Genomic DNA, 27,694 nt, shown 5'->3' with positions numbered 1-27,694 from the left:
TAGGATATTTTGGCTAAAAGCATGGTTGCTTTCTACCCTTAAAAAGAAAACTGAGCCAGGGAATAGTGGCCCGTGACTTTAATTCCAGTACTTGGAAGATGTTACACAGAGAAACCCTATCTCAAAAAACCAACCCTTCCCCCACAAAAAAAAATAAAAATAAAATAACCTCTGCCTGAGGCTAAACTGAAGTTCTTTGGATTAATGCTGTAGGCATAGAGGAGTTCAAAGCAACCTAGTATTGACTGTGTCACATGCTTATTCATGAAAACTCTTGTGCAGAACTACAATGAACAGGAGCAAGTGCAGCCAGGAAAGCACAGAACGTACAGTTTGATGACTGTTTGTTCCCCTTCTGAGTGAGACTCATGACTCCTCCCTTGGGCCCTCCCTGTTATCCAGTTTCCTTGGGTCTGTGGTTGTAGTGTGGTTGTCCTGCACTAAAGGCTAATGTCTATTTATAAGTGAGTACATACCGTATGTGTCTTTCTGGTTCTGGGTTACGTCGCTCAGGATGGGATTCTCAAGTTCCATGCGTTTGCCTGCAAAATTTATGATGTTTTTGTATTTAATAGCTGAAAGGTATTCTATGGTGCAAATGAACCACATATTCTTTATCCATTCTTCAGCTGAGGGGCGTCTAGGTTGTTTCCAGTTTCTGCCTATTATGAATGAAGCTGCTGTGAACATAGTTGAACAAATGTCCCAGTGGTATAGTGGGACGTCTTTTGGGTATATGCCCAGGAGTGGTATAGCTAGCTCTTGAGGTAGAACTATTCCCAATTTTCTGAGAAACCACCAAATTGACTTCCAAAGTAGTTATACAAGTTTGCACTACCACCAGCAATGGAAGAGTGTTTCTCTAGTTCCGCATTCTGTGGAAGAGGGAATGAGGAGAGGAACAGCAATGGCCATCAGGTCAGAGGTCAGGAGAGGGCTGGGAGTGAGAATGGAAATTGGTTCATTTGTGGGAGGGGGTGACATCTCTGGGACTAGCTGGAGCCCTGGGATAGGGACGGTTATGGGGAGTGTATGGGAGTGATCCTAGCTGAGATTACTACCAGTGGGGGATGGAGACTGAAATGGCCATCCCCTTAGGCAGAACCTTCCAGAGGAGGGAGGAGAAAATTAACCCATCCACAAAACCTTCAACCCAAAATCTGTCCTGCCTACAAGATGTCAGTGATAAAGATAGAGCAGAGACTGGGGGAATGGACAACTGACGACTGCCCCAACTTGAGACCTAATTAATGATACTCTGCTGTGCTTGCAGACAGGAACCTAGCATAACCGTCTCCTGAGAGGCTTCATTCAGCAACAGATGCAGAGACTCACAGCCACACATCAGGCAGAGCTCAGGAGTCTTGTGTAAGAGTGAGAGATAGAACTGAATGAGCCAGAGGGGTCGAGGTCATCAGAAAAAGACCTACAGAGTCAACTAACCTGGGCCATGGGAACTCACAGAGACTGAACCATCCACCAAAGAGCATGCAGGGGCTGGACCAAGCCCTACTACATTTGTAGTGGATGTATAGCTTGCTTCATGTGGGTCCCCTAACAGTTGGAGCTGGGGCTGTCTCTGACTCTGTTGCCTGCCATTGGATCCCTTTACTTTGTCTGGACTGCCTGACTGGGCCTCAGTAAGAGAAGAAAATATTCTTAGTCCTCCTGGGACTAGATGTCCCAGGGTGGGATGGCAACCAAGGCGGGGTTTTCCCCTTCTTTGAGGAGAAGGGGAGGGAGTTAGGGAGGGGAATTTGTAAGGGCAGGACTGGTAGGAGAGGAGGGAGGGGACTTTTATTGGGATGTAAAGGAACAAAAAAATAAATTGTGACAAAAAGTAGTTTGAGGAGAAAAAAGAGAGAGAATGAAATATAATGTTGGAGCCAAGTTCTGTGCTCAAATTGAGGAGAAGCTGAAAGAAAAGCCTGACTCTGAATGGAACAAAGGGAATAGTACCTCTGGGCAAGATTCTACCATCTAATCCTACAAACTGAGAAAGGAGAAGGCCTTCACCTACAAAGTATCAACAGGTCAAGGATTACTTAAATGCAATCCCAGGAGGGGGACAGATTCCAGCAGAACTTGGCAGCTCCAGCCACATGGTGGTTCTGGATTTAAGAGTCAGAAGGACCCAGGAAAGGAGTTGTAGAATCTTTCTCTACAGTTAAGGGAAAGAAAAACTGAAGACAGGCTGCTGGTAGGGAAGTCCCTGCATGGCCAGAGGCCATTGCGTGAAGCTATAAAGGTGAAGTCTGAACTGTGTTAGATACTCTAAGATATTGAAGATGCCAGAGCTGTGAGATGCCTACTGAGGAGAGCTACAGACAGGGTGTGGAATCATCAGAGAAAAGTGTGTTATAGTCAGCAAAGCTAGATGGAGTGAGACCGGGCGAGCCATCTAAGACAAAGTTTGGAGTGTATCCTGCTTGGTTATCGTCTTGCTTTATTCCAGTATTTCCTCACTATGCTCCTTTTCCTGTCTTCTGGAATGGTAATGTATATTCTGCACCGTTGTGTGAGCCACCGCCCAGTTTGATTTTTAATAAAAATAGGCTCTCTCATCTGATGAATTTCCCCATCTACCTCATTGACATAACATCCTAGGACATCAGGTCCATGTTGGATGCTGGATTCATAAGGCTTTGGTGCCACCAGCTATGGGTGGATGAGAAGTCTGAGCATAGAATGGGAAGGCCAGAGAGAAGCAGAATGTCTGTGAGGCTCAATATTTCTGGTTTAAACCTGACATAATCTAGGGGTAGGCAATTTAAAGTTCTGAGCTCTCACCCTTTAAGAAATGTGCACTCCCATGGGCAGACCAGCCAGGCCCAGCATCTCTGGTGCCTGGTCTGGTTTGCAAAGATAGAGAGGAGCACACAGCACGCCTGTCTGGAAATGTTATTCAGCTAAGGAGGGGCTGAGCATCTCACCTACAGTTTGAATATGAAGGGTTCCCTAAATGTTCATATGTTGGAAGCTTAGTTCTCAACTGGCAATTTTAATCATCAAGGGGTAATGGGACCATAAGAAAGCTGACGTCTCCAAAGTGTCAATACTTTGATGGATTCACAATTTATTGGCATTATTTGTAGGGTTGTAAATAAGGGATGAGACCTCACTGGAAAAAGTAGGTCAGTGTAGACACGCCCTAGAAAGACATATCTTGCCTACTTCCTTTCTCTCTCTGTTTCCTGGCTGTCTTGAGGCAAGGAGTCTTGCCACATGCATCCCTTACCATGGTATTCTGCCTCATCTCAAGCTCAAAGCAATACCTCCAACCATCCTTGAAACCTTGAGCCAAAAGAAGTCCCTTTTTCTTTCAAAATTTTCTTTCAAATACGCAATGGCATATAGATATATAGACATGCAGACACACAATGATAGGCTTACACAGCTATATAGACACAGAGAAATACACAGAGACAAGCATACACAGACACAGACCTCACAGAACAACATTCTATTTATTTGTCTGGAATCAGGTGAACCCTACCAACTCCTGACAAGTTCTTCTTGGGTCATCGTCTAATCAGGTGACAGCAGATCAGATGGGCGACGGAGTACCCCCACTTGCTCCTGGTCTGAAGTCTCTCAGCCCACACCCATCTCCCAGATACAGCTGAAGCAACCACATCCTGCTCCACAGGCAGCCTCTGGTGCCAAATGGTTGTTTAACTATGCCAATGCCTCTCTGGGGAAGGCTCCCACAGTGCCTGTGATTAAGCAGCAGCTTCCAGGGGCATGATTTCCTCCTCTGCTAATAACTCTGTGGCCGTGTAGGCTCTGCAGAGACAAGAGCCACCTGGGTCTGAACAGGCCTGGGGGCCAAGCTCCTACGCATCCCAGGCCTTGGTAGCTCTGGCAGGAGCCCCGATCGCCTGTGGGCCTTCTTCCCAGAATCCTAAATAAAACAATAGAGTCTGATTGGTGGGGCAGACTTGGACTCGGAAGGGAGTGACCATTGCCAAAGGCTTGGCGGAGGAAGGTTGACATACAATTGTGAAGGTTGAAATAAAGAAAGCGTAGGCAGAGCAGGGCATTGAGTAACTGCTTATAGTTGGGTGAAGTCAGAGCACTCCGGAAGGGATCAGAGTCTAATGAACATCTCAGGGTATTGGAAGCATAATGTTTCTGTGTGCTGTGTAAAGGTTGTCCATGTGTTATTCAAATGCTGACTTCTCTGCCCCCATAACGCAATGCTTACGTCAAGAATCTCCTGTCTCAAGTTCGTGTAAACAATTCTTGCCATTAATTCTCTTCCTTGTCAATAAACACTGATCACCCAATGGCTGGGCAAAAGGGAGAATAGGGTGGAACTTCTGCCAGCCATGGGAAGGAAAGAGAGAGGAAGGGAAAATCAGACTAGCCATGAGGAGGAAGGAGAAAAGAGTTCCTGAGAGTTTAGCAGCCATGGAAGGCCTAATTGCAAGTATTACTGGGATCATAGCTGGAAGGTAGCCAGATTATTTTAGGGTATACAGTAGACTTCCCAGGTACTGAGATGAATCTTTAAAATAAATCTTTATATTTTATCCTGGGAACTACCCAGGATTGAGAAACACAGCTGCCATACTAAGTTACAATGTACATTGTATTAAAAATGATTAATTTTACAGAGTATTCAGCAAGATTATGAATTTGTAATGTCTGTTGCCACAGAAACTCCAGTGATCCCAGGAATGAGAGATGAGGATGAGTCTGGTAGACACACCAGACGGATCCTCAGTTAGCACCATCCTGCCAGCCCAGCAGCCTAGGCAGTGAGTTACACATGGTCTTACTGAATCAAGAAACTTCTTAAAAGAAAAGACTAGACAGACCAACTAGAGAGGGATTTCATTCCCCTTACAAAAACAGGCTGGAATCTTTTCTGACCCTCCATAAACTCTGATTCTGACTCACACCTACCTATCCAGTGTGGCCTAGGCAATAGCTCAGGGCTCCAAGGTGCCTGGTTAGGGCGCTCCACTCTAATAGCTGCCACTGGAGCTCAGGTGACCAGGCACATCATATCACAGAGTCCTCTGGCAGGCAAGATGCTTTGCACAGAGGTGATGACCAAGGTAAACACCGAAATAAGACCTTCAGAGATCTCAGTTCACCACCATGCTTGCCCTCGGGTCACCTGTACTGGCTGAAGCCCCACAGTCTCGAGGAAGCTCTGAGATGGCAGGAGATATGAAGCCGTAGGTCTTTAAATTGGGTGGAATGTGTGACAAACTGAGACCTGTCATGAGAGCAGGGGAGCTGTCCCTGCCGCTCACCAGTTGCAGCATCAAAGAGAGACTGCCTTGCACCTCTCCTGAGCAGCACAATAGATCTGGCCCTGCTGGTTTGGGCATGAGTGAGCTGGCCCTAAAGGCATGAGAGCAGGAGAAAGGTTCTGCCGTTTGCTGGCTGCAGCATTGGGTGAGCCAAGGCAGTGCTGGAGAGCTCACCCTGGTGGTGTGGGCTCTGGAGAGCTGGTGGGCTGACCAGCTCAGCTACCACCCAGGCCTAGCTCCAGGGCTTTGAGTTGGCCAATCCCAACATCTACTCTATCTTTGAACTGATGGACCATGTGAGCTGGCCCTGCAGATCCAAAGCAGAAGGATCTCCATGACGCAGGCCAGCAATAGGATGTCTGAGAGGAGTCCCAGTGAGAATCAGTATTCGTGGTATAACAGAAGTCAGAGGCCTTGAGCCAGACCAATGTCTCAATAGCTCAGATATTCAGTATATCAATAGATATACTGGGAACACACTGTGACATACTATAGCTTCTACAATGAGACTTTTTTTTTCTTTTGGGGGGTACAAGAACAGAGAGAAGGTACAAATGGATAGGGAGATGAGTGTGATTGGGGTGCATTATGTAAAATTCACAAAGAATCAATAAAAAGTTAAAAAGAAAGATAGAAGGAAGGAAGAAACTGAGACATGTGTCCCATAACATCCAAGGTCATCTGTCCTGGAGGCATCATGGCTCAGATAAAAAGAAACCCACAGAGCCAGCGCTAGTAAACAGCACAGACATTCCCCTGGAGGCTGGAGGTGAAGGTCAGCTGCTTGCTATCCTTGGGTGTCTTCCTTGTGGTGAAGAGTCTGGCAGCTCCCTGTAGCTTGCTGCAATCCTGAATGATACTTCTTTCTTCCCAGGCCCAACCTCAGAGCTTATCACCTCCTGAAGGCACCACTCTCGGATGCCATTCCTTGGAGTCACGTGAGTTTGAGGGGACACTGTTACAGGAAGAGGGGGAAGCCAGCCCTATCCTCTATGTGGGAAAAACCATAAGGATGAGCTGCAATGAAAGCAGTAAGTGGAACGCTGATCAATGTGGTGAGCCCCAGAGCCAGACACATTCAGACTCTGCTTGCCTCCAGCATAAACAGCCATGTTAACAACACTTATTATTAATAGACCATTTAGCACTTAAGAGCAGTAGCTCCTATTCTTATACAAAGCCAATATACTACTGGGAGCCTGAAGAAGTATGTGTGGAGTAGGTCCATGTAAAAGAACACACTTCATGACCATGGGAAGAACTGACTAGCACTTCTCAAAGCACACACACACACACACACACACACGGCATACACACACATGCAGTGCACACACACACGCACACATATAAACAAATGAAAATATAATTTGAAACAGAAAATTGTTCTTCAGGGACAAAGGCAAGGACAGAGTAAACAGGATACCCAAGAAACTCCTCTACAAAACAGTGAGATTCAAAGGGCATGCTGACATAGACATGACATAGATCTGAGTCAGGCCTCCATGTCCCTTGTAGTCAGGGTCAGATCAGGCCTATCTGCAACCTCACACGGGCACACACATATCACTGGGCTGTGATCCACACAGCCCATGGGCAGTCACACAGACATGTGATCACAACAGACTGGAGAAGCAGCATTATCTGCAGCCACACCAAAGGCGACAGGATCCATCTGAGGAGAGATGGCTCTTTCAAGGAATACAGCAGGGACTCTTGACCACAAAGACCATCTAATATTGGCACTTCCGTGGCCAAGCACCAAGATGAGAGCAGATACTTTACCAGAACAGTAGCTTCCCTCAGAATCCCAGAAAAGGTGTTGGTTCATGCCTAGCTGAGATCTAAGAACTTTACCACAAACCCAAGAAACAGCCATGGGATGGAACCCTCTGTCACCCTGACATGCTCTCTCACTTGGAAGGGAAGAACAGATTTATCTGAGATGCACTGCTATCACCACACCATACATGAGCAAACCAAGACACAGAACTGCTGGGCAGCACTGCCCAGATCATGCCCCAGGCCTAGGTGTTGATAGACTTGGCCCTTTCCTTTCCTTTTAAATAATTAATTAATTTTAATAATATCTATTATAAATAAAATTAGGGGCGTTGCATTGGCATGGAAAAGCTCTGTTCAAGTGTCAGTTCCAAAGCAAGAACAGAAAGTCAGAGAGATGGTTACAGTGACTGGGATCTTCTCTGACCCATGGGCCATGGGCCATTTGTATAAGCTAGGGGCTGACCTGGCCCCCCAGCTCTAAGACATAGCACGGCACCTCGACCTCTAAGTCAGTGGCCAAAGTTGGAGACATGTCTGGGTTCTGAATTTCCTCCCTCAAAGAAGTCTAATGGGAAAAGATCTCACATCTTCATCAGCTTGCTCCAGTGGGAGGCAGATGTAAGAACACCCTTTCCCTGGGAAGTTGGCTGCTGCCCTCTGCTTCAACTCCCCACATGCCCAATCTCTGTCTGTGCATGTAGACAATCAAAAGTCAGAGGAAATCTCATGGTTCCCAGAGTGCAGGACGGCTGACACCACATCTGCCCGTGGTTAAATGGTATGTCCCATCTAGCAGACAGCTAGAGAATTCCTCTAGTCCACACTTCACCCAGGCACTGTGACCAACAGGCCTGACAAGGCTAAATGTGGTAACATTTCTACGCTTCACACAAAATCTATTAACTATTACGCGGGCCACACTTACTTTGCGAAAGCTTTCCATTGTTGCCGGGTAAAATGTCATGACTCAAGCCTGGCAGGTCTATCTGGGCCTCCAGCTCTGCTCATTAATAGGCATGGAGGCTCCTGCCGCACAAGGGCCTTGGCAAGCAAGTCCCCAGTGAGCCCACAAGTTAATTAGCAGAGAGGAAGTATATACCCATGAGGAGACAGCGACTGACCAGGACATGTGTGAGCCTTGTGCTATAAAAGAAACAGACGGTGAGGATGAAAGATTTGGGAGAGGCTTTGCAGAGGTTAGAGGTGACATCTGTTCTATGGGTAAGGTCCCCAGGGTAGAAATGGCTGAGGTAGGCCAGTCTCTCAGCTCCTTACCCTTGTCCATCTGTGCCATGCAATATATGGGACTGTGATGAATAATCTTGGTTGTCAACTTGATCTAGAACCAACAAAAATGCAAGCATCTGGAACTCCTGTGAGAGATGTGAGGAACTTTCTTGTCCAGATTATTTGAAATGTGGAAGACCCCCACGCATGTATGTGGAAAGCATATACAATGGGGGAGTTTTTGCTGTTTGCCTGTTTTCCTTCACTCTTGCTGACAGGCTCATCTATCCTGTAGCTGCATTTTTCCTTTACTGTTTTTAGAAACAGCTTCTTTAGATTTCCAACATAGACTGGAAACCAGCAGGTCTCCAGAAACCTCCAGGTCTTTAGTGCCAGATTGGAACTTCTGAGACATCTGGCCTCAAGAGCTAAGACAGTCTCATATGTGTGAGAGAACCCATGTTGGATTACCCAGACTATATCCTATAAATCGGTCTAATAAATCCCATACACATTGTGGTGATTTGAATGAGAATGGCCCTCATAGACTTACATACTTGAATTCCACAACTTGGTGGAACTGTTTGGGAAGGAGTAGGAGGTGTGGCTTTGTTGAGGAAAGCATGACATTGAGAGTGGGATTCGGGGTTTCAAAAGCTCACACAATCGTCCCTCTGCCTTGTGGTCATGGATCAAGATGTGAGCTCTCAGCTGGGTCTTCATTCTAATCCTCTGAATCCATAAACCAAATTAAATGCTTTCTTTTATAAGTTATCTTTACCATGGTGCTTTATTACACAATAGAAAAGTAACTAAGAGGCTGGAGAGATGGCTCAGCGGTTAAGAGCACTGACTGCTCTTTCAGAGGTCCTGAGTTTAATTCCCAGCAACTGCATGGTGGCTCACAATCATCTGTAATGAGATCCGATGCCCTCCTCTGGTGTGTCTGAAGACAGCTACAGTATACTCATATAAATAGAAAGAAAGAAAGGAAGAAAGAAAGAAAGAAAGATTAAAGTAACTAAGATACTCAAATGTACATGCATATACACATGCACACACACATGCACACACATGTGCATGCTTGCACACGTGCACACACAGAGAGAGAGAGAGAACGTGAGAGAGAATGAGAGAGAGAGAGAGAGTTCTGTTTCTTTAGAGAGTAAACCCTCATTAACACAGGGACAGAGTTAATCATCAACCAAACCTGCAATTCTGCAAGCCTGGTGTTAGGACAGCAGACAGTCCTAAGCACGCGTGTACAGGGAGGGACAGGGCTTTCTCCATGAAATGCTGGTGTTTCACCTACTTTGTGTCTCATGGAGGGGACAGCCAGGATAAGCCAACCTCTGGTGCAGACTCTTTTCTGGAAATATCTGTAGGCTTTTCAAATGCTGGGGCTAGAACTCCGTAGATCACACAGGCTGAGACAAGAACTCAACCACTGGACAAAGCCAGCTCACAGGCTTTCTCTAAAGGAACATATCCTGGACTGCCAGGCTTCGGGTGTGGCCAAGCCTTCCATACACTCCTGACTCACTCCTCCGATTTAGGATAAGGAATATGAGAGTCTCAGGTGGATCCTTTACTAAGATCTTCTCACCACATCCTTCAGCAGCAGACACACCGTTGGTCTCTGATCCTGGTTCTCCTACCTCAAACTGTAGTATATTCCAAGTGTCTCCACCTACACTGTTTCCTTCCTTCCTCTGTAATCTTTATGCTGTTATTATTTTTTTTTTGCAGTGCTGGATATTTCCAACTGCTCAGCCAGGTATTAAGACATTGCAAGTAAAAAAACAGGAATCTGAAGAAGTAGACACAGAGATTCCAAACCCAGATGAAACCCGTGGAAAGGACGCTCCAGTTTCATCCACTGCTGTAAGGTCTAGGCTCTAAGTTAGGAATCTCTTACTTCATGTCTTTGAGGCAATCTATCAACTGTGCAGCCAGTAAATGCAGAGTGAGGTAAGGTCATAGACACTCTTGTCTGCCCCCCAATCCATAAGATCATAGACATATTTGTCTGTCCGCCCAATCCACAAGATCATAGGCACTCTTGTCTGCCCCAATCCACTCAGAATTTTTCCTTCTAAGCTTCCCTTTCATGAATTTCTCATCTTCAGAGTTTTCTCATAGTAATATGAAATAATCCACAAAGGCTAAGACCCAGTACATAATGTGAGTTCCACCAAGGCCAGCATCAGGGACCAGAGTCCTCAGACAGCCCCCACAGAGCAGGCAGTGTTCACACTGGGCCTGCCCCTCCACTGAGGAAGTGTTGGTTTCCCCATGGCTTCAGTGGATTATGTGGGATGCTACGCTTGTGGTGTGTTCTACTTGTTTTCAGAGCACCTGACGAAAAGCATCTCTCAAGGGTCACAGAAGAGTCGGCCATACAGATGCTGCTCCATTCCTTATCCAGAATTCTCAAAAAGCAAAGTGATTGCCCTAGCGGTGAAAATGTCAGCATCTCATGCCACAGTCATTCACCAAACTATTCTCACACAGCTATATGAGAACTTCCCAAACCAAGATCAGTACACATGACACATAAGTCCTCTAACACCAAGTGAGTTAACTGTGGTCACCAAAGCAAGCACTGAGAAAGAAAGTGCTGGAATAGAAAGGGTCTGGGGGTTTCTGAAGGCAGGAAAGGACTCACAGGAGGGGCAATTCTAGAAGAAGGGTCTGCCCATCATGTCTGCCACACAGTTCCTGAAGTCCCCAATCCATACTGATATTTGGACCATTTACTGAAAATGTGTTTTTCTACGGGGCTGATTATCTGGCTCATAGGACAGTGGTCCTGTTATTTCATGGTGAAAAGAAAGGGATGTGTCAAAGCTCTGATTTCCTCTCTGCAGATGCCTGGTACTGGTGAGGATAGGAACAGCCATGACACTAAATGAAATTTCTATGGATGCAAATATCCTCCTGATGTTCACTCTTACGACTCTGTACACAGACAGCACAGTTAAAAGGGGCTGCTGCAGGAAGCCAGCACAGCTGTGAGACGGCTTGTGTGTAGAAGTTAACAATCACTGGAGGAGAGCAGATTTTAGGCCGGACCATGGACACAGAGACACGTGTAAGGAGGGCCACTTCAGGCTGCAACAATCAACCATCGCTCTCCCGTGAACTACTCCAGTCACAGATTCTGCTCAGGAAACTTCAGACAACACCCTACAACCATCCTTGGACTCAGGAAGGCACAATCCTGTCTGTTGTCAATATTGCTGCTTCAACGTCACCCAAATTCTTGCCTCAACATCACCATGATTGCTTCATAAATCAATACAAATGGCCACTTGCATTGACTTTGTAGCTAGCTAGCTTGTTTGCTTGCTTTCTTTTAACTTTTGTGAACTCTTCATCCTCTGCTAACTTTCTGTAACCTGCATTTAGCTTAAATTTGACTTGACTGCTACAGACCCCAATGGCTGAGATTGAAGGAGCAAAGAATGTACAATTGTCCCAAAGGACTCCAGGGGTTCTTGGTTTAATGACATTGATGAAGCTCATAAACCTCCTGACCTGACAGACTCTGACACTGTGGAAAGACAAGTATGCCACTCTGCATTACTGGCATAGCATATTCATGACACTGTCTGCTGTTGAAGGATCCCTGCAGGCCTTTTGGCCCTAATCCTTATGGAAATGGAGCTACCAGTACCTAAGCTTATGTCTCCACCAGAGAGAGAGCCGCTGTGCGTGCCCTGAATCTTCCCTACTCAGGCCTGAAGCACAGCATGAACCCTGTCCATGCTTCCCAGGACTGGTAACCCCTCCAGGGAAGGAGGACCCCTCGTGCCCACGGTTCCCTGCCTCCTCCTGCTGTATCTTTGCTCTGCAGCTCTTCATGAACATACTGTAAATTTTCTAACGTCCATCCGGATCCTCCGGTGATGCCTATGGAAAGGGTGGGTCATCAGATCCCAAAGTCTGCTACCAGTCATGGAGCCCTGTCAGGGGAGCCTCAGCGTTAAAATCGCTTCACGTTTTGTTCTCCAGCAGCAAGTGACTACACTAATCGAGGGAAGCCAGTTTCTAAATAAAGACGAGTGTACAAAACAGACCACCGGGCCCACTAATGCTGCCAGCATAGCTATGAGCCTTGAGAATGTACGTTTATATTATCTGAATGGTTTACACTGTATCCCAAACCAAATAAATAAGTCTCGTTCACTGACATTTTCTGAGCCGAAGGGTGGTTAAGACATTCTTAGAATCATAATCCAAATTTAAACAGATGTTAGTGTGACGGACAGCAGAGGCGCTGCCTGCGAGTCAGTGCAGAGACGTATCTCTGCACAGTGTAACTCTCACAGAAACACTCAAGGGACAGTTGTCCTCAGGCACCGTGCACTGGAGTGGTCAGTGTGATTGACAGTCAATACCCCATGCTACTCTTACCATTTTGGTCCAAGCTAAGCTTCCAGTGGGTAGCTTAGAATCCAGAAATACCCATGTTGGGAGCTAACAAAGGCCACAGAAGTTTCTGGACATGGTTGATCAGTGACAGCATGAAAGTACTTATGGAAATCACCACTCTTTATAATCTTTTTTTAAATGAATACTAGGGCTGGGGAGATGGCAAAGTACTTTTGTACAAGCATGTGCACCTAAGTTAAGGTTTCTGGCACCCGCATAAAAGTCTAAGCATGGTGGCACACACCTATGACCTCAGCACCAGGGAGGCAGACACAGGGGGTTCCCTGGGCTTGCAGGCCAGGCGGTCTAGCCAAATCAGTGACTTCCAGGTTCAGTAAGAGACACTGTTTCAGAAACTAGAGTAGGGAAATGATTGAGGAAGACATCTATTTCAAACATGGTCTCTATAAGCTCTCATGCACATACATACATGGGTGGAGGGTAGGAGAAAGGGACAGACAGACAGACAGACATAAATACATACAAATGTCAACTCCAACCCCAGAGGAACCAATAGAGCCCCATACCCACACACATCTTAAAGTCTCTCTTTGAAGACCCACAGACAACCAAACCAGAGTCATATGAACTTCAGAGCCACTGTTTGGCTAATTCTATACCAAGTCATTTTACAAACCTTATTCTTGACCTGCTGTGGTTTGATTTATTTTCTGTACCTGGCCCTTTAAAGGATCTCCAGTTGACTCTCTGCCCTTCAATAAACCCACAAAGTATCAAAAAATAAAAAATAAAAGCTACAACCCCTTGATACAGAAGCTACTGATACTTTGAGGACACTGGCCTAAAGACCCTTCCTGAGCATTGGAAGTCTGTGCTTGATACTTTGTGTATCTGCAGAAGTTACTAAGAATAGACACTGCTATCTCCCCACAAATGCACTCAGCTATGAGGCCAACCTGTGCCTTGCCCTAAGCTCCTCTACATGGTGTAGGTGATTTTCAGGCTTCACCTTGCCTTGAATATGTGACTATTTTACAAGCAGCTCATTTAGAATGAAAACACAGGCACAGGGTGAATGTACCTCACTGTGTACACAAACACATCTACCTTTCCAGCACCACCCACAGGGTACTATCATATACACTCATCAGAGTAGATTGGCACCCTGGGATCTCAGGGATATCTTTAAGTCATCAGGAAAAAAACAAATCCAAAATTTTACTGAACACATCAGACCAAAGAAAGGTAAAACTCCTGGAAAACAGAGCATACCTAATACCGTGAAGGTAACAATCCCCATCTAATTACCTGTATGTGCACACATGTGCATATGCACACATACACATACAAGCATCAGGATGCTAACAGGCACAGAACTCCTAACTATTCTAGGGGCTTTCCCTTGGCTTGGTCTTCAACGCCTGATAGTCTGCTCAAATTCCCACCCAACGTGTGCCTCCATTCATCTGTCTGGGCTCAGTCCTACATCTTGTCTCTGCAACTCAGCCCTGAGGATCACTTCAAATTTGAGACTCTGCAAGACATCTTCAAAAGGGTTGCCTACCTGCCCACATCTCCCTTCTCACCCCAGTGAAGCCTCTGAACTCTGTGAACTCTGCTGAGGCTCCTCTAACCCTTTATGGTCATATTCTCTCTCTCTCTCTCTCTCTCTCTCTCTCTCTCTCTCTCTCTCTCCTTCCCTCCTTCCCTCCCTCTCCCTCCCCCTCCTTCTTCTCCCTGACACACACACACACACACACACACACACGCACACACGCACACACGCACACACGCACGCACATTCTCATGTATGGTCTGAGAGTTAAGACTGGAATAAAAGTACACTCACAAGTACACGCGCCCACTCAGAAACATTCAGACAAAATTAAAATAAACTTTTAAAATAGGACCTGAAGAGATGATGTTTCCATGGTTAAGGGCACATAGCACTTACTCTTGCAGAGGACCTGTGTTTAGTTCCCATCAGCCAAGCCATAACTACCTGTCACTCCAGTTGCAGGGGACCTAACACCCACTTCTGGTCTCCATGGGTGCGTACACTCACATGCACATGCAGTCACACAGGCACCCATAAAATATAGTTGGCAATAGAACACAATTTTTTAAAAAGATTGGAATAAAAGAACCCGTGCTTGCCAAGAGCCGGCTATTATGAGAAACTGGAAATACTTGGCAAATTACAGCCAATAAAGCAAGAAATTTGTGAGTTTATTTTGACTCAATAAATTCTGACACTGTGGGAGAAGACAAACATGGCCATGCTTCTGACATAGTTTGTCATCAGTCCCATCTGATGTGGCAGCAAAAGCTGAAGCCCTGTTAGGAGCCTGCAGTAGGCTATCCTCACAAAGGTGGACAACGCACATTTGCTCAAACTCGTAGTCCTCTTCAGCTTGTGACAAGATGTACGAGGTCAAGGATCAGCTTAACTCAGCTCCATGCAAGCAAATCACAGGCTGGTGATACCAACATAGGGGAGGGGACTTAGTGGCATACACTTCCTGGCTCTGCTCTGCCGCACACACCAGGCAGGAACGAAACTCCACCAACTAGACCCACAACCAGCAACAAGGGGGGTTAATCTCCCTTCCCGCCTAATGCCTCTACAAATGCAGACCCTCTGGGGCACATATATATATTTTTATATATATATATATATATATATATATATATATATATATATATATATATATATATTCAGAGAGGAAGAGGTCTAGAGGATCTGGTCGGTTTGGTGACTTCCTGAAGCTACTGTTTACTCCCTGAGCTTAATGAGTGGAATTCTACACCTCCCTCTATAGCATCCTGTGTTTTAATGAATTTCTCTCCAAGATGCAATGCCCTATCTCAGAGGACACTGCAACACAACAGTAGGATGCTTCACTCAGGCTAGGCTAGCACCCCCAAAGCCCACAGCACCAACAGCATCCCCCAAGTGCTGGTTCTGCTTCAGAGATCCTCGCCCATAGCTTTGCCTGAATCGTGATGGGTCAGTTCGCACAGGTCCATACCTGCTCAGTGCTCGGCCCTCTCAAGTGAGAACCGCCCGCTTACTCAAAAGAAGTGAGTGTTTTCAGGACCAGATCTTCCTCCCTTCCAGGTTACAAATTGAAACGACCCGCCATGCCTTCCACAAGTACACCTTCCCCTCACGTATTCATTTATTCTGCTTAGATTAGAAAAGCAATACCTTTTAGGATTCTGAAAGAAGTCTAGCACGCGGAACAGGACAGCAGCCTGTGCTGGTCAAGGGGAAGTTTTAGGTCTGGAGTTAAATGTGTCATTTTATATAAGGTTACTTAGAACAATCTGGAACATTCCTTTCCCCCATACTACTTGGCTTTAAAGTCTATGTATCTGAAGTTCTTTCAGAGTTCCTACCATAAACGTTTAATCACTGAACAAGTGTGATGCATTATTTAGCAGTGCCAATTTAGAGCACGCATAGCTCTCTATACCATTTAATGCTGACTGATATTGTCAATAATGTCATTTGCTCATGCCCTAAAAGAGGTTCGCATCTAAATTACCCCCTCAAAAACCTGTGAAGAATAAGAACAGGCACAATGTCCACATAATTATCCCAATATTTAGTTCAACTGCATTTCTACTTTCCCAGAATAGCAACAGATCAAGAAATTCTTCAAGATCTGCATCCTACTTCTCAAAGACACTGAACAGAAATTACCAGTCTGGCTTCGCTGCAAGCTTCTGGTGTTGCCTTGTCCCTTGCCGCTCCGATATTTTTAATGAACAGACTTCTCCTGGCATGTCCTCAGCTGTGTACTTGTCAGATGAGCTGTATACAAGGGTTTCCAGTGGTGTAATTCACAGACTTCTAGTTATCTGGTTTGCGTGCTGTCCCCAGTCACCCGTGACTAGGGAGTGTCAGCTTGGCTTTTTTACACACTAAGGAAGGCAATTGCTTAAGAAACAACAAAAAATGGATTCCTGCCAGACTACACTAAAAATCCAGTCTTTATTGGGAAACTACCTAAACGTGACCTGGTCCACGGCTGGAGAAATGTCTCAGTTGGTAAAGTGAAGCTTGAGCCCAGCCCCCAGTAGCCATGTGAAAAGCCAGGCATCACGGTGCTTTCTGTAACCCCAGTGCTGGGGAGGCAAAACCAAGTGGATTCCTGGGACTCAGTAGCCAGCAAGGTCTAAGTTCACTTAAAGGTAAACCTCAGATCCCAGAGAAAGACCCTGTCTAAAAAACAAAGTGACAACATCTAAGAAACTGCAGCCAAGGTTGACCTGCAGCCTCCATGAACACCTGTGTGTGTACATGTGGGTGGACAGGCAGGCAGGCAGGCAGACAGACAGACAGACAGACGACAGACTATATATATATATATATATATATATATATATATATATATATTCTTCATTTGTTTAACATATTCCAGGCCACAACTTTGAAAATAAGAGCTTACTCTTAATGAGTTAGGCCTGAATCTACCCAGCCCCCACCTCGCTGGCCCATCCCAGTATGTCACTGGCACATCAACCCATATTCCCATTTGTGTCTCTGTGTTGCAAAAGACACAGCCGTTGACCATATACAACTCCAGCTGTCTAGAAGCAACAGAACCACAGGCCTTCACAATTGGTGCGGAGGGCAGAAAGAGGTGGATAGGCACAGCTTGTCCAGATTGCACTACACCCATCCATGAAGTACCCTGTCTCCATAACCCTGAGGTGAGTCAAGAGAGGGAGGCAGACACTGACCTTCCTCTTTATTGCTTTCAGAGAAAGGCTGGCTGCAGAAGGAAAGAAGCAAGAAGCAGGAGCAGAGACCAATCTAGAGCCGCACTCAGGGATCTGACACCCCAGGAGATCCCCACTGGGCTGCCTCCCTCACCATGCCATCCTACGTCTGAGGAATGGCCAGCAAGCACCCTTGCTTCCACCAGTGACCCATAGCCAGCATAGCCAGTCTGGGTTACATAAAAGAGAATGTGTCAATCATTTGAGAGGCCATCCTTAGAGCATGCAAAAAAAAAGAAAGAAAGAAAGAAAGAAAGAAAGAAAGAAAGAAAGAAAGAAAGAAAGAAAGAAAGAAAGAAAAGAAAACACTACAATCTAGACATGTCAAATGTACCTCTAAAATTGCATCAAATTTTGAATTGATCAAATGCTTACTGATAAAATATTTTAATTTTATCTGCGAAGATGGTATACTTGAGGCTAGAGAGATGGCTCAGCTCTTAAGAGTACTTGCTACTGTTCCAGAGGACCTAGGTTTGACTTTAACCCCCTTCCCCCCCTGTTGGAGTACAACCATCTGTAACTCCAGTTCCAGAGAACTGGATACCCTCTTCAGGCTTCAGTGGCCACTTGTGTAGGGTACAGATATACATGCAGGCAAAACATGCATGCACATTAAAAATAAAGACAGTGTACTCTTATATCCTCATCTGCTATATTTTTAACTCAAGACTGTGAAAGATTTACATAACCATCAAGGAAGCCATATTTCTTATATTAAAGAGCTTCAGGCTGTTGACGACGTGAAATATATGCCAAGAGAGACTATCACCTCTCGCTGTCCTTATCTGGCAATACAGTCACATCTGCATGCTGGCTGGGGACAACTATTTTTATAATATACCACTTTAAAATATAAATTACCACAATAAGTTAAGATGTAACGATAATGTCTTTGCAAAAATCCCGACAGTTAATTCATCTGAAGTCTCTACTCTCCAACAACAACATTCCATTGCATCTTGCCGCCAACTTCCAACACAGGCTGGAAAAACAGCTTCCGGAAGTAACAGTTCAGACTTGCTGGGAACTGCAGTTTCCAAATCCTAATTCAGGTAGCCCTTCTAGAGCATGAAGAACAGGGTGTGTGGCTCATGCATTCGAGGATAAGGCCTTCCCATCTTCCTGGTTTCAAGTACAAGCACAGTATGCTAAGCTCTCTGGGCTGAGAAGCAAGACAATCACCCAGGGGTCCATTCTGTGCCATACATTATCTCTTATCAGTTTGCTCCCATTACTCATTGTACACACCACACCATGCTTCCAAGTCCACCTGCAGTCTCATTGTTACATTATACATGTACTTGTTTGTTTATGTATTTACATGTTTGTGAATCTATTTGTTGTCTTTCTTTGTTTGTATCACTATGTATCTCTGGCTATCCCAGAACTCACTACATAAACCAGGTGGCCTCACAGAGGCCCACCTGCCTCTGCCTTCTAAGTGCTGGGATTAAAGAAGTGTCCCGCTGTGCCCAGCTAGAATATAGTTTTCAGTCCAGTGAAGCAGCACAGTGTCTGTAACCCAATTATCCAACTTAACATTGCCTATTTCACAGATCCAAGAGCCAGGAACCATGACAAAGCAGGTGTGAGCACAATGTAGAGAACATACGTGTGCAAAAAAGAATGGTAACAATGCAAGTGCGAGAGTACAGGGCTAGGAGATTAGAGTGAAGGGGCTGTGGTGAAAATGAAGGGTGAAGAGGCTGGGGGGAGGGGAGACACAGGTGCAAGGGGGCCGGGGTAAGGATGCAGATGTGCGGGTGCAGGGGAGGGGAGATACGGGTGCAAGGGTGCTGGGGTAAGGATGCAGATGTGCAGGTGCAGGGGAGGGGAGATACCGGTTTAATGGGGCTGGGGTAAGGATGCAGATGTGCGGGTGCAGCGGAGGGCTGAGATGAGGGCCAGTGTCATTTGCAGGTATAAGAAAGTAAAGTAAGTATCAAAGTAAGTACAGATTGAGGCAGCTAAGCTTGAAAAGGATGCAGATAAGAGAATTCCCATTACTCACTGTACAGGCCACACATAAAGAGACAGGGAAGCTTCCCCAACTTTTGTGGAGCTCTGTCTCATGGTGGCTTTCAGCTCCATCTTTGATTAGGATTCTGCAGTACTGGTGGGGCGGGGCTAAATTAGCTTGACAACAGCTAGCTTCTGACAAATAAGGAAGCTTCCAAGGCTCTTGGTAGAAGTAGACATGAGGTGGGAAGCCCTCTGATTGGCACTCAGGCTACTTCTCCCAAACTTTATACCGTGTTGTCCATAAGAAGCACCAGTTTTTGTTTGCCAAGCCCTGACTACCTCAGCGAATATGCTAGCAGCTGAGCAGGCCTCAAGTCACACCTCAGCCTAACTGCTGCCATGAGTTGCACTACCATACTGCCAAAGCAGACAGAGCATCCACAGCCTCTGCCCACATTAGCAGCAGGCTGCAGGCAGCACAAGCAAGTTCTCTGTCATAACCAAGCTGATGTGATTGGCTACTATGCCAGGACTGGCCTGTACTGCCCAGGAAGTGCACTTTCCCTGTGAAAAACTATTTTGCCTCTCTTTTAGAGTCCTTGCAACAATTTCCAGACATACCTAGAGCTGCCCAGGAGGACTCTGCTCAGAAACCAGAAAATCATCCAGGGCTTGAAGGTCAAAACTCCTGTGTGGCAGGGTGCGGGTGCTATGCCTGCCTTCTCTGCACACTTCCGAATAAGAAGTATGATGAGGGAAAATGTAAGAATAAGTGGGGTGAGCCTGATGCATGGTAGCAAGCAGGCTCAGAGTAGTCCTTTACATGGTCCACTGTCCTCTACAAAGTTGAGGATGAACGCATGGGTGCTCTTGGAGTTTATGTATCATCTGATGGAAACACAAGCAAGTGTTTAAAACACCAGCTTTATAGATACCTCACTTTGTACGTTTCCTTTTTATTCCTGCAAGCCATCTATTTTCAGTATCAAAACTTCTGAAAGCAAGCAAAGTATTTGAACCTATTAAATAATATAAAACCCAATGTAAAATTCACACCTGACCAAAGAGTATTTTGTCAATGCCCTGGACCAGCTCCACCATTGGCCCACATATTCTAAACATCCCACAGATGGGTGACAGATGAACCTGTTCCAATCCAAGGGTCATGGGGCAAAACCTGCAGCCTGCTTTATTCAATAAAGCTACACATTCTTGTAGAAGACAGAGTTCTGAGGACACATGTCATATAACAGACAATCTCCCCATCTCTGGAGATACCAAGTAGGAAAGGAAGAAGGCCCGTGTGAGTGACATTACAGGTCTATTGTCTCCCCCACCCAACCCCCATATATTCTTTCACCACCTGTGTTACATCCCCTCATCACCTGTGTTACATTCCTTCATCACCTGTGTTACATTATTCACCACCTGTGTTATATTCCTTCATCACTGTGTTACATTCCTTCATCACCTGTGTTACATTATTCACCACCTGTGTTGCATTCCTTCATCACTGTTACATTTCTTCATCATCTGTGTTACATTATTCACCATCTGTGTCACATTCCTTCACCACCTGTGTTACATTCATTCACTTTGTTACATTCCTTTACCACCTGTGTTATATTCATTCAGTACCTTTGTTACATTCCTTCACCACCTGTGCTAATTACTTATCCATCACCAGGATAAAATATCCTGACCAAAGCAACTTAAAGAAGGAAGGGCTTTGGTTGGCTCTCGGTTCAAGGGTGCAGTTCACTATGGCAGGAATGTCCTAGAGACAGGACCTTGAGTCAGCTGGTCACATTGTAGCAGCCCCTATATAAAAAACCTATGTAGAACTACAGACCTAAGGAGAGCCATACGTGTATTTAAAGTCTCTGTGTGTGCACATGGGCATGTTCTCATGTGTATGATGCATGTGGGGGATGCACACGCACATTGGTGTACTTTTTTTATGAAGGCCAGAAGCTAATGTTGTATATGTACCTCAATCACTCTCCTCCTTAAATATTGAGACAGGATCTCACACTGAACCTAGGGATTGCAAGTTCAGCTAATCTAGCTAGCTAGTATGTTCTGGGACCCCTGATCTCTGCCTTCTAAGCACTGGGATTGTAGGTGTACCATTATAACCATGTAGCATTTACATGAATTGTGAGGATCTGAGCTCAGCTCGTGACTTCGTGACAAGCTCCCACTGAGCCGTTCTCACCCCCATGGATGGCAATGTCTCTTTCTTTCAAAACCAGATTATTTTTTAATTATGTGTCTATATGTAAGTATGTAAATCTGTGTACAGGTTCTGTGGAGACCAAGGCATCAGAGTCCCTGGGTCTGGAGTTACAGGCAGTTATGAGTGCACCCAATGAAGTGCTGAGAACCAACCTTGTGTACTCTACAAGTATTCAAAACCCACTACTGAGTCATTTCTCCTGCCCCTTGTCAATCTTAAAACTGAATTTTGAAGGCAAAGCTCAACAATGCATCCTCCCCTAGCACGATCCTCTCTCGCAGGACCACACATTATTCCCTAGAGCTGACAGGAAATAGCCTTTGCCTCCCAAATCAAGCAGTGTGCCTATGTGAGGCAGATGTCAATGCCTCAGAGACTAAGCAGTGATGAGCCAACTTGCTTGCAGGGGACACTGCTACCTACCTGACCCTCCTAACCAAAGCCCAGAGCTACTGAGATGCAGGTCCCAGCTCAAAGTTCACCTATGGAAAAGGGACATGTCACCACTGGCCAGGTCTAGGTTTGAATGTGGCTATCTCAGGGAAGGTTCTGAACTCCAGCAATGGGAAGGCTCCCAGAAGAGCCTCATCCACTAACTTTCTGCCCTAGATATTTAAAAAGCAGCTGGCAGGGCTGTTAGACATAACATGAATTAAAAAGAAAGGGGGGAAAAAGACCTTCCTTGGATGAACTTTCCACACCGTTTCCAGGCAGCAGAGAAGACAGCTGTTTGGGGCCCTCTATGAACCACGTTCAGAAACAGTAAGTCCAGCTGGGTCTACATTTACCAAGGTCAATTTAGAGTAATGTGGAAACAGCTGCCAGGTGCTTCTGAGTGGAGCTAGAGTTATCCACACGGTCAGCTGTTTGCTTTCTGTGGGAGACAGAACATCTTGTCAGAAGAGATAAGACAACCTTCTGGCTAGCTCAGGTGTACCAGCCTTTGTCTCAGGTGTGACCAGGTAAAATCTCTGCCCTCTTCTTGCAGTTCTCACGTGCCTTACACACATAAAATACTCCTAAGCTACCGAGACTTGCATACATTCAAGCAACCCTTAAATGTCTGCCTCCCAACACCAGAATTGCATCTAGCTTAGAGCACATATGGTTAAAAACATCTTTTCTATTGCTTTTCTATTTTTGTGATTAAGCACCATGATAAAAAAAAACGAATTTTGGACTAAAGGGTTTATTTTGGATTATAAATCTCAGGTCATATTACATCACTGGAGGAAGTCAGGGCAAGAACTCCTCAAGCGGAGCAGGAACCTGGAGGCAAGAAGTGGAGCAGAAACCATGAAGGAGCACTGCCTACTGGCCGCTCCTATGGCTTGCTCAGCCCACTTAGTATAGCACCCAAGACCACCAGCTCATGGTAGCACAGCTTACAGTGACCTGGACACAACCACATCAACTATCAATAAAAAAATGTTTCATGGGATTGCCTACCAGTCAGTCTGGTGGGGTATTTTTTTTACTTAGGTCCACTTTTGCCAAACGACTCTAGCTTATATCAAGTTGGCATAAAGCTAACCAGCACACTGAGGATTCGTGTTTCTAGGTGTAGTAACCACCCATCTATTGTTTCTTCCTTCCATTTGTGGGTTGGTTTGTTTAGAGACAAGAAGGATATCTCTGTGTAGTGCTAGCTATTCTTGAACTCACTGTGTGCACCAAGCTGGCCTTGAACTCACAGAGATCACCGTGCCTTTGTCTCCCAAGTGCTCAGATGAAAGGATTTGCCACCATACCCAGCAACACTGCTTAATAAGACCACGAAGAGAGAAAGTCGAGTGACCCAGCCCTCCTTCCTACTCTCCTCTTTCTTAACTCACATTCATAAAAACAAAAAGAAATCGCCACATAAAGGAATATAAGGAACCCCCAAGAGCATCCGGCCTTGAAGTGAACATTATCACCTACCCTCCCTCTGACTAGCTCCAAGCTACAACCTTGGTCTTCCCAGGGGGTGGGAGCCCAAAATAAAAACAACATAGTTGGAAATACATAAGGTGTCTCGGGAGTGTGTGCAGGATGAGCCCAAGGCCACCCAGGAGGAAGCAGATACAGATGAAGTGGTCTCCTCTTCCTGGGAAGGGGTGGTAAGGAGAGAACAGACACAGACCTCCAGTTGGTAACCTTGTCAAGCAAATCTGCTTTGAGAAAATAGCTGTGGGCTTTGCAATGCACAGCAGGGCTCAGCAAAAAGAAGCCATTTAGAACATCTTTTTACTCCCTGCCTATCTCTCACAGGCTGACGCACAGAACTGCCAACTCTGGACAGCAGTCACCTCACAGCTCCATGCTAGGGCGTCTGGTTCTGTGCAGGAGCCCCATTGTCTGGCACCTTTTTCTGTTGGAAGACCAGAGTTCTCCACATAGCTCAATCCTGCCTAGATCACAGCACCTGAGGCAGATGAAGAAACACAGTCACCAGTAGAGCTGGCTCACAGACACCAGGCTTCAGCTCCAGGGTAGGGGTGGGCTGCTCATTTATGTAGAACCCGACAGAATGAAAATCTCCAGGCCTCGTGAGGCAAACATGGATCTGCGCTTTTGTGGGAGGAAGAATCCTTTGATTTAAAAATAAACAATCACGCCATGCAGTTCACAAAGCCAGCCGACTCCTGCCTCTGCCAGTTCTGTGTCTCAGCTCTGTGTGGGCTCGCTAGTGAATGAAAGCACGCGTGGGCAAGTGGGGAGGCAGGAACAAAGGGTCAGAATGAACATTCTGCGTGAAAGGTAGGCTCCAGCTTTGGCAAATCCAGACATGTTACTTCAGCCAGGGTTTGGCAGGGTTCTTTATGCCCCTGCCCCTTCAGTGTGGAGAATATCAGAGAAAATTCACAAACAGGCTTCCATGGAAATAAAGAATGGTAGTTTATGTTTAAATCAGACCTCAGGAAGAAGTCCGGAGGATCTGGACAGTATGGGGTCCTGAGTTTCCAGGGAGAGAGAGAGGCAGGGGACAAGAGACTAGGGGAACAAGGACACACAAAAATGGGAGAGTATGAAGAGACAGTCAATGGACTATCATGAGATTGTCCCCTCCAATTCAACTATGACTAGTTTCATAGATCATTAAGGCCATCAGGGGTCCTTTCCTGTCAGAGATATAGCAGAAGTAAGGGGGTGTTATAGTACAGGCTGCAAAGCACCACAGAGAGTAGTGTGAGACAACCCCAGGTATACCACTGATGGCCTCAATGACAGCTTTGTCACCATTTAACTGAGAAGTGCGCCCTGTTCATTCAAGGTGTCCCATGTAGGAAGAATCAGACCTTCCGTCCTGATAACATCTGGCCCTGGTTCTAACCCACAAGGGTATTTAATGCAATGGAGGAGGGAAAGCAAACAAACAAATGAATTGTGGCTCTTCTTCAACCATCTGTTCTGCAGGCCCCATCCCAAGAGTAAGTGTTAATAGCTAAATAAAAAAAATAGATAGATAGATAGATAGATAGATAGATGGATGATAGATAGATAGATAGATAGATAGATAGATAGATAGATGATAGATAGATGGATGGATGATAGATAGATGATAGATAGATGGATGGATGGATAGATAGATGATAGATAGATGGATGGATGGATGGATAGATAGATGATAGATAGATAGATGGATGGATGTTGGGACTTGGGATGTAGCTCAGTGGTAGAGGGCTTGCTTAGCAGGCACAAAGCCATGGGTTCAATCCCCAGCACTGAAAGAAAAAAAAAAGAGACAACAGATGCCTCAGCATTGCCAGGTATTCTTCCTTTAGTTTCTTCAATAACGTACAATTATTTGGGTCAAGCTGTTACCAGACAAGAGCCTCGCAGCAGCTACCTTTCACAAAGTTATTGGCCCCATGTAGTCTCAGTGCCCTAAGAATGGGTGTCAGCACTCAGGGAGAACCATGCAGTCAGCCCAAGGGAAGAGAATGCTGGGATTGGTGCATATGACAGAAGCCAGGTCCAAGCACCCAGGGAACAGAGGGTTGCAAATGTTGCCTTCACAGCACTTCTGACAAAGCCTACATCTGTACTATTGCCCCACAAAGCAAACACTCCTGAGACTGACTTATGACCCACGGTACCACAATCAGTAGCAGCATGCCCACCCCTAGATGGACAGGGGAACATTCACTAACCCGACCTTCCTGGCTGAGCCATCAAACAATACTTCTGCCATGTTTAGGGTGGACCAGCAATGCGGGTCACACCTTTTGATGACATGGCTCAACTTTGGTTGTTGTCAAGACAACACAGTTGTGTTAGGCAGGTGTCCAGGATGACTTATGTCCAAACATTTCTACATTGGGTTACCTTTGCCAGCCTCGCATCCCCAATCTTCTTCCCCTTTCTTTGTGTTTTTGGCAAAATGCTATGAGCCATCAACTACCTAGGAAAGCATCTCCTCCCTGCTCTGTCTACCATAGGTAGGTCCACCTCTGCTGTCCTGCTTCTCCCTGACCTGTTTCCAGCCTTGAGCATGTGAAGGGTGACATCTGGCCATCTGGGCAAGGAGCTTTCCCTTGAAGTGACAGGCCAGTTTCTAGCCAATAAGAAAGGAATAGGAGGGAGAAAATTGATGTATATCTTAGTCTTCGGGGTTCATCTGGGGTGAACAGGGCAAAAGCTTCAGACACACACACACATACACCCCAGAGCACACACACACCCCTACTGAAAGAAGGACACGTTTAGCCACTCAGTCAGGAATAAGGGGCCTGTGAGCTGGTCATGGGGAAAGTAGACTGGGGGAAAAAAAGTCTGTTCAAGCAGTCTCAGGTGGTAAGCAGGGGCCTCCTTTCCATACTAAGTATTTCCTGCAAACTAAACTAGACCCTCAGTGTAGAGAGATCAGGAAGCCAGGAGAGCCTGGAGAACCAGCCCTAAGCTAACCAAAGGGCTGGGAGAGCAAAGCAGTCTTCTTCCCTGCAGTCCCTTTCTTTGAGTTTTGTATGGTTGAAACACCTCTGAAGACCAGAGGCGGGAGGAAGGAGGTGTGGAGCCTGAGGGGAGTTCAGGCCAAGGCTGCAGCTCACCCCTTGGTGCTTACCATCCACAGGCGTGCACACTCTCTCCTCTAACACTGATTGTTTTAGTCCATTATGTGTGGTAATTCTGGCCCCAAAGCCTCTTACAAACATTGGTTTTATGGTAAATCTCCTTAACAGATAAGATTAGCAGGAGGGAGGTGCCATGTCAGAAAGGCCACCAGTTCCGCCCTCCCTCCCTGTCGCCTTTCCTTTTCCTTCCGCGTGTCAGGAAAGGAAAATGTCGGTCCAGTCTTCACCAGCAGACCGAGGATTTGCCTCGTGAGAGGGAAAAGGCAGGTGCAGCACAGGGTAGCAGGAGAGGACAGCCTCCGTGGAGGGGCCCAGCCACTCACTAAGCCACCTCCTGGCCCTTCAGGTAGCACGCGGAGCGCACGGACACACGTAGGAAACACGAGAGCAGGCAGGGCTCATAGACACGCGCAAAGCGTGGACACTCGGGGGTGCACAAACACGCGGGGCGTGGGCAACCATATGGTTGAGCTGTCCCAGGTCCCTATTCCCTGACGCAGGAGCCCATAGCCAAAGGGGGTGGGGTCGGTCACTGGGGAGGGAAACTGAGGCGGGGGGGGGGCGAGACCCGCCCCACGTAGCTGGCGAGGACCGGAAGACGCACGGCGGGCCCGCGGGCCCTGCGGCTGCGCACGGGCACACAGGACCCAGCGCCTGCTCCCATCCCGGCGCCCCTCACTCACCCAGGCGCCCTGGGAGCTGCCGGCCGCGGGCAGACGCGGGGGCCGGCAGAGCGCGAGGCAGTGGCGGCGGCAGCAGCAGCAGCAGCAAAAGCGGGAGCGGTAGCCCCATCCCCGCAGCCGGTTGGCGCTCAGTCCATGGCCGCGCGGGAGCGAGGACTGATAGGGATTTAGCGAGGCGGTGCCAGCTCCTTTTGCGGCGCTCTCAGCGCTCCTGCGGCGGCGCCGGCCGAGCTTCAGCACCGGACAGCGCCGCCGGCCCCACCCCCGCCGCCGGCCCCGCCCATG

The 27,694-nt window shown here is 46.6% G+C and overlaps 1 protein-coding gene across 10 annotated transcripts in view; it reads right to left on the bottom strand.

Moving 5' to 3' along the window:
• The window catches only part of Ptprn2 (protein tyrosine phosphatase, receptor type N2), a 744,317-nt gene extending 716,663 nt beyond the window's left edge, over positions 1 to 27,654 (bottom strand). For 5 of the 10 annotated variants that reach the window (XM_087552436.1, XM_087552441.1, XM_087552443.1 and 2 more), the window contains exon 1: positions 27,410 to 27,654. In XM_087552436.1, coding sequence (XP_087408562.1) covers positions 27,410 to 27,518 — 109 coding nt within the window. In that variant the 5' untranslated portion in view covers positions 27,519 to 27,654. 10 annotated transcript variants of the gene reach the window in all.
• Between the last annotated feature and the right edge of the window lie 40 nt (positions 27,655 to 27,694).

The sequence above is a fragment of the Rattus norvegicus genome, chromosome 6, assembly GCF_021556685.1.
Source record: "Rattus norvegicus strain SHRSP/BbbUtx chromosome 6, alternate assembly SHRSP_T2T, whole genome shotgun sequence".
NCBI lineage: Eukaryota > Metazoa > Chordata > Mammalia > Rodentia > Muridae > Rattus > Rattus norvegicus.
This window is presented reverse-complemented; position numbering and strand designations above follow the sequence as displayed.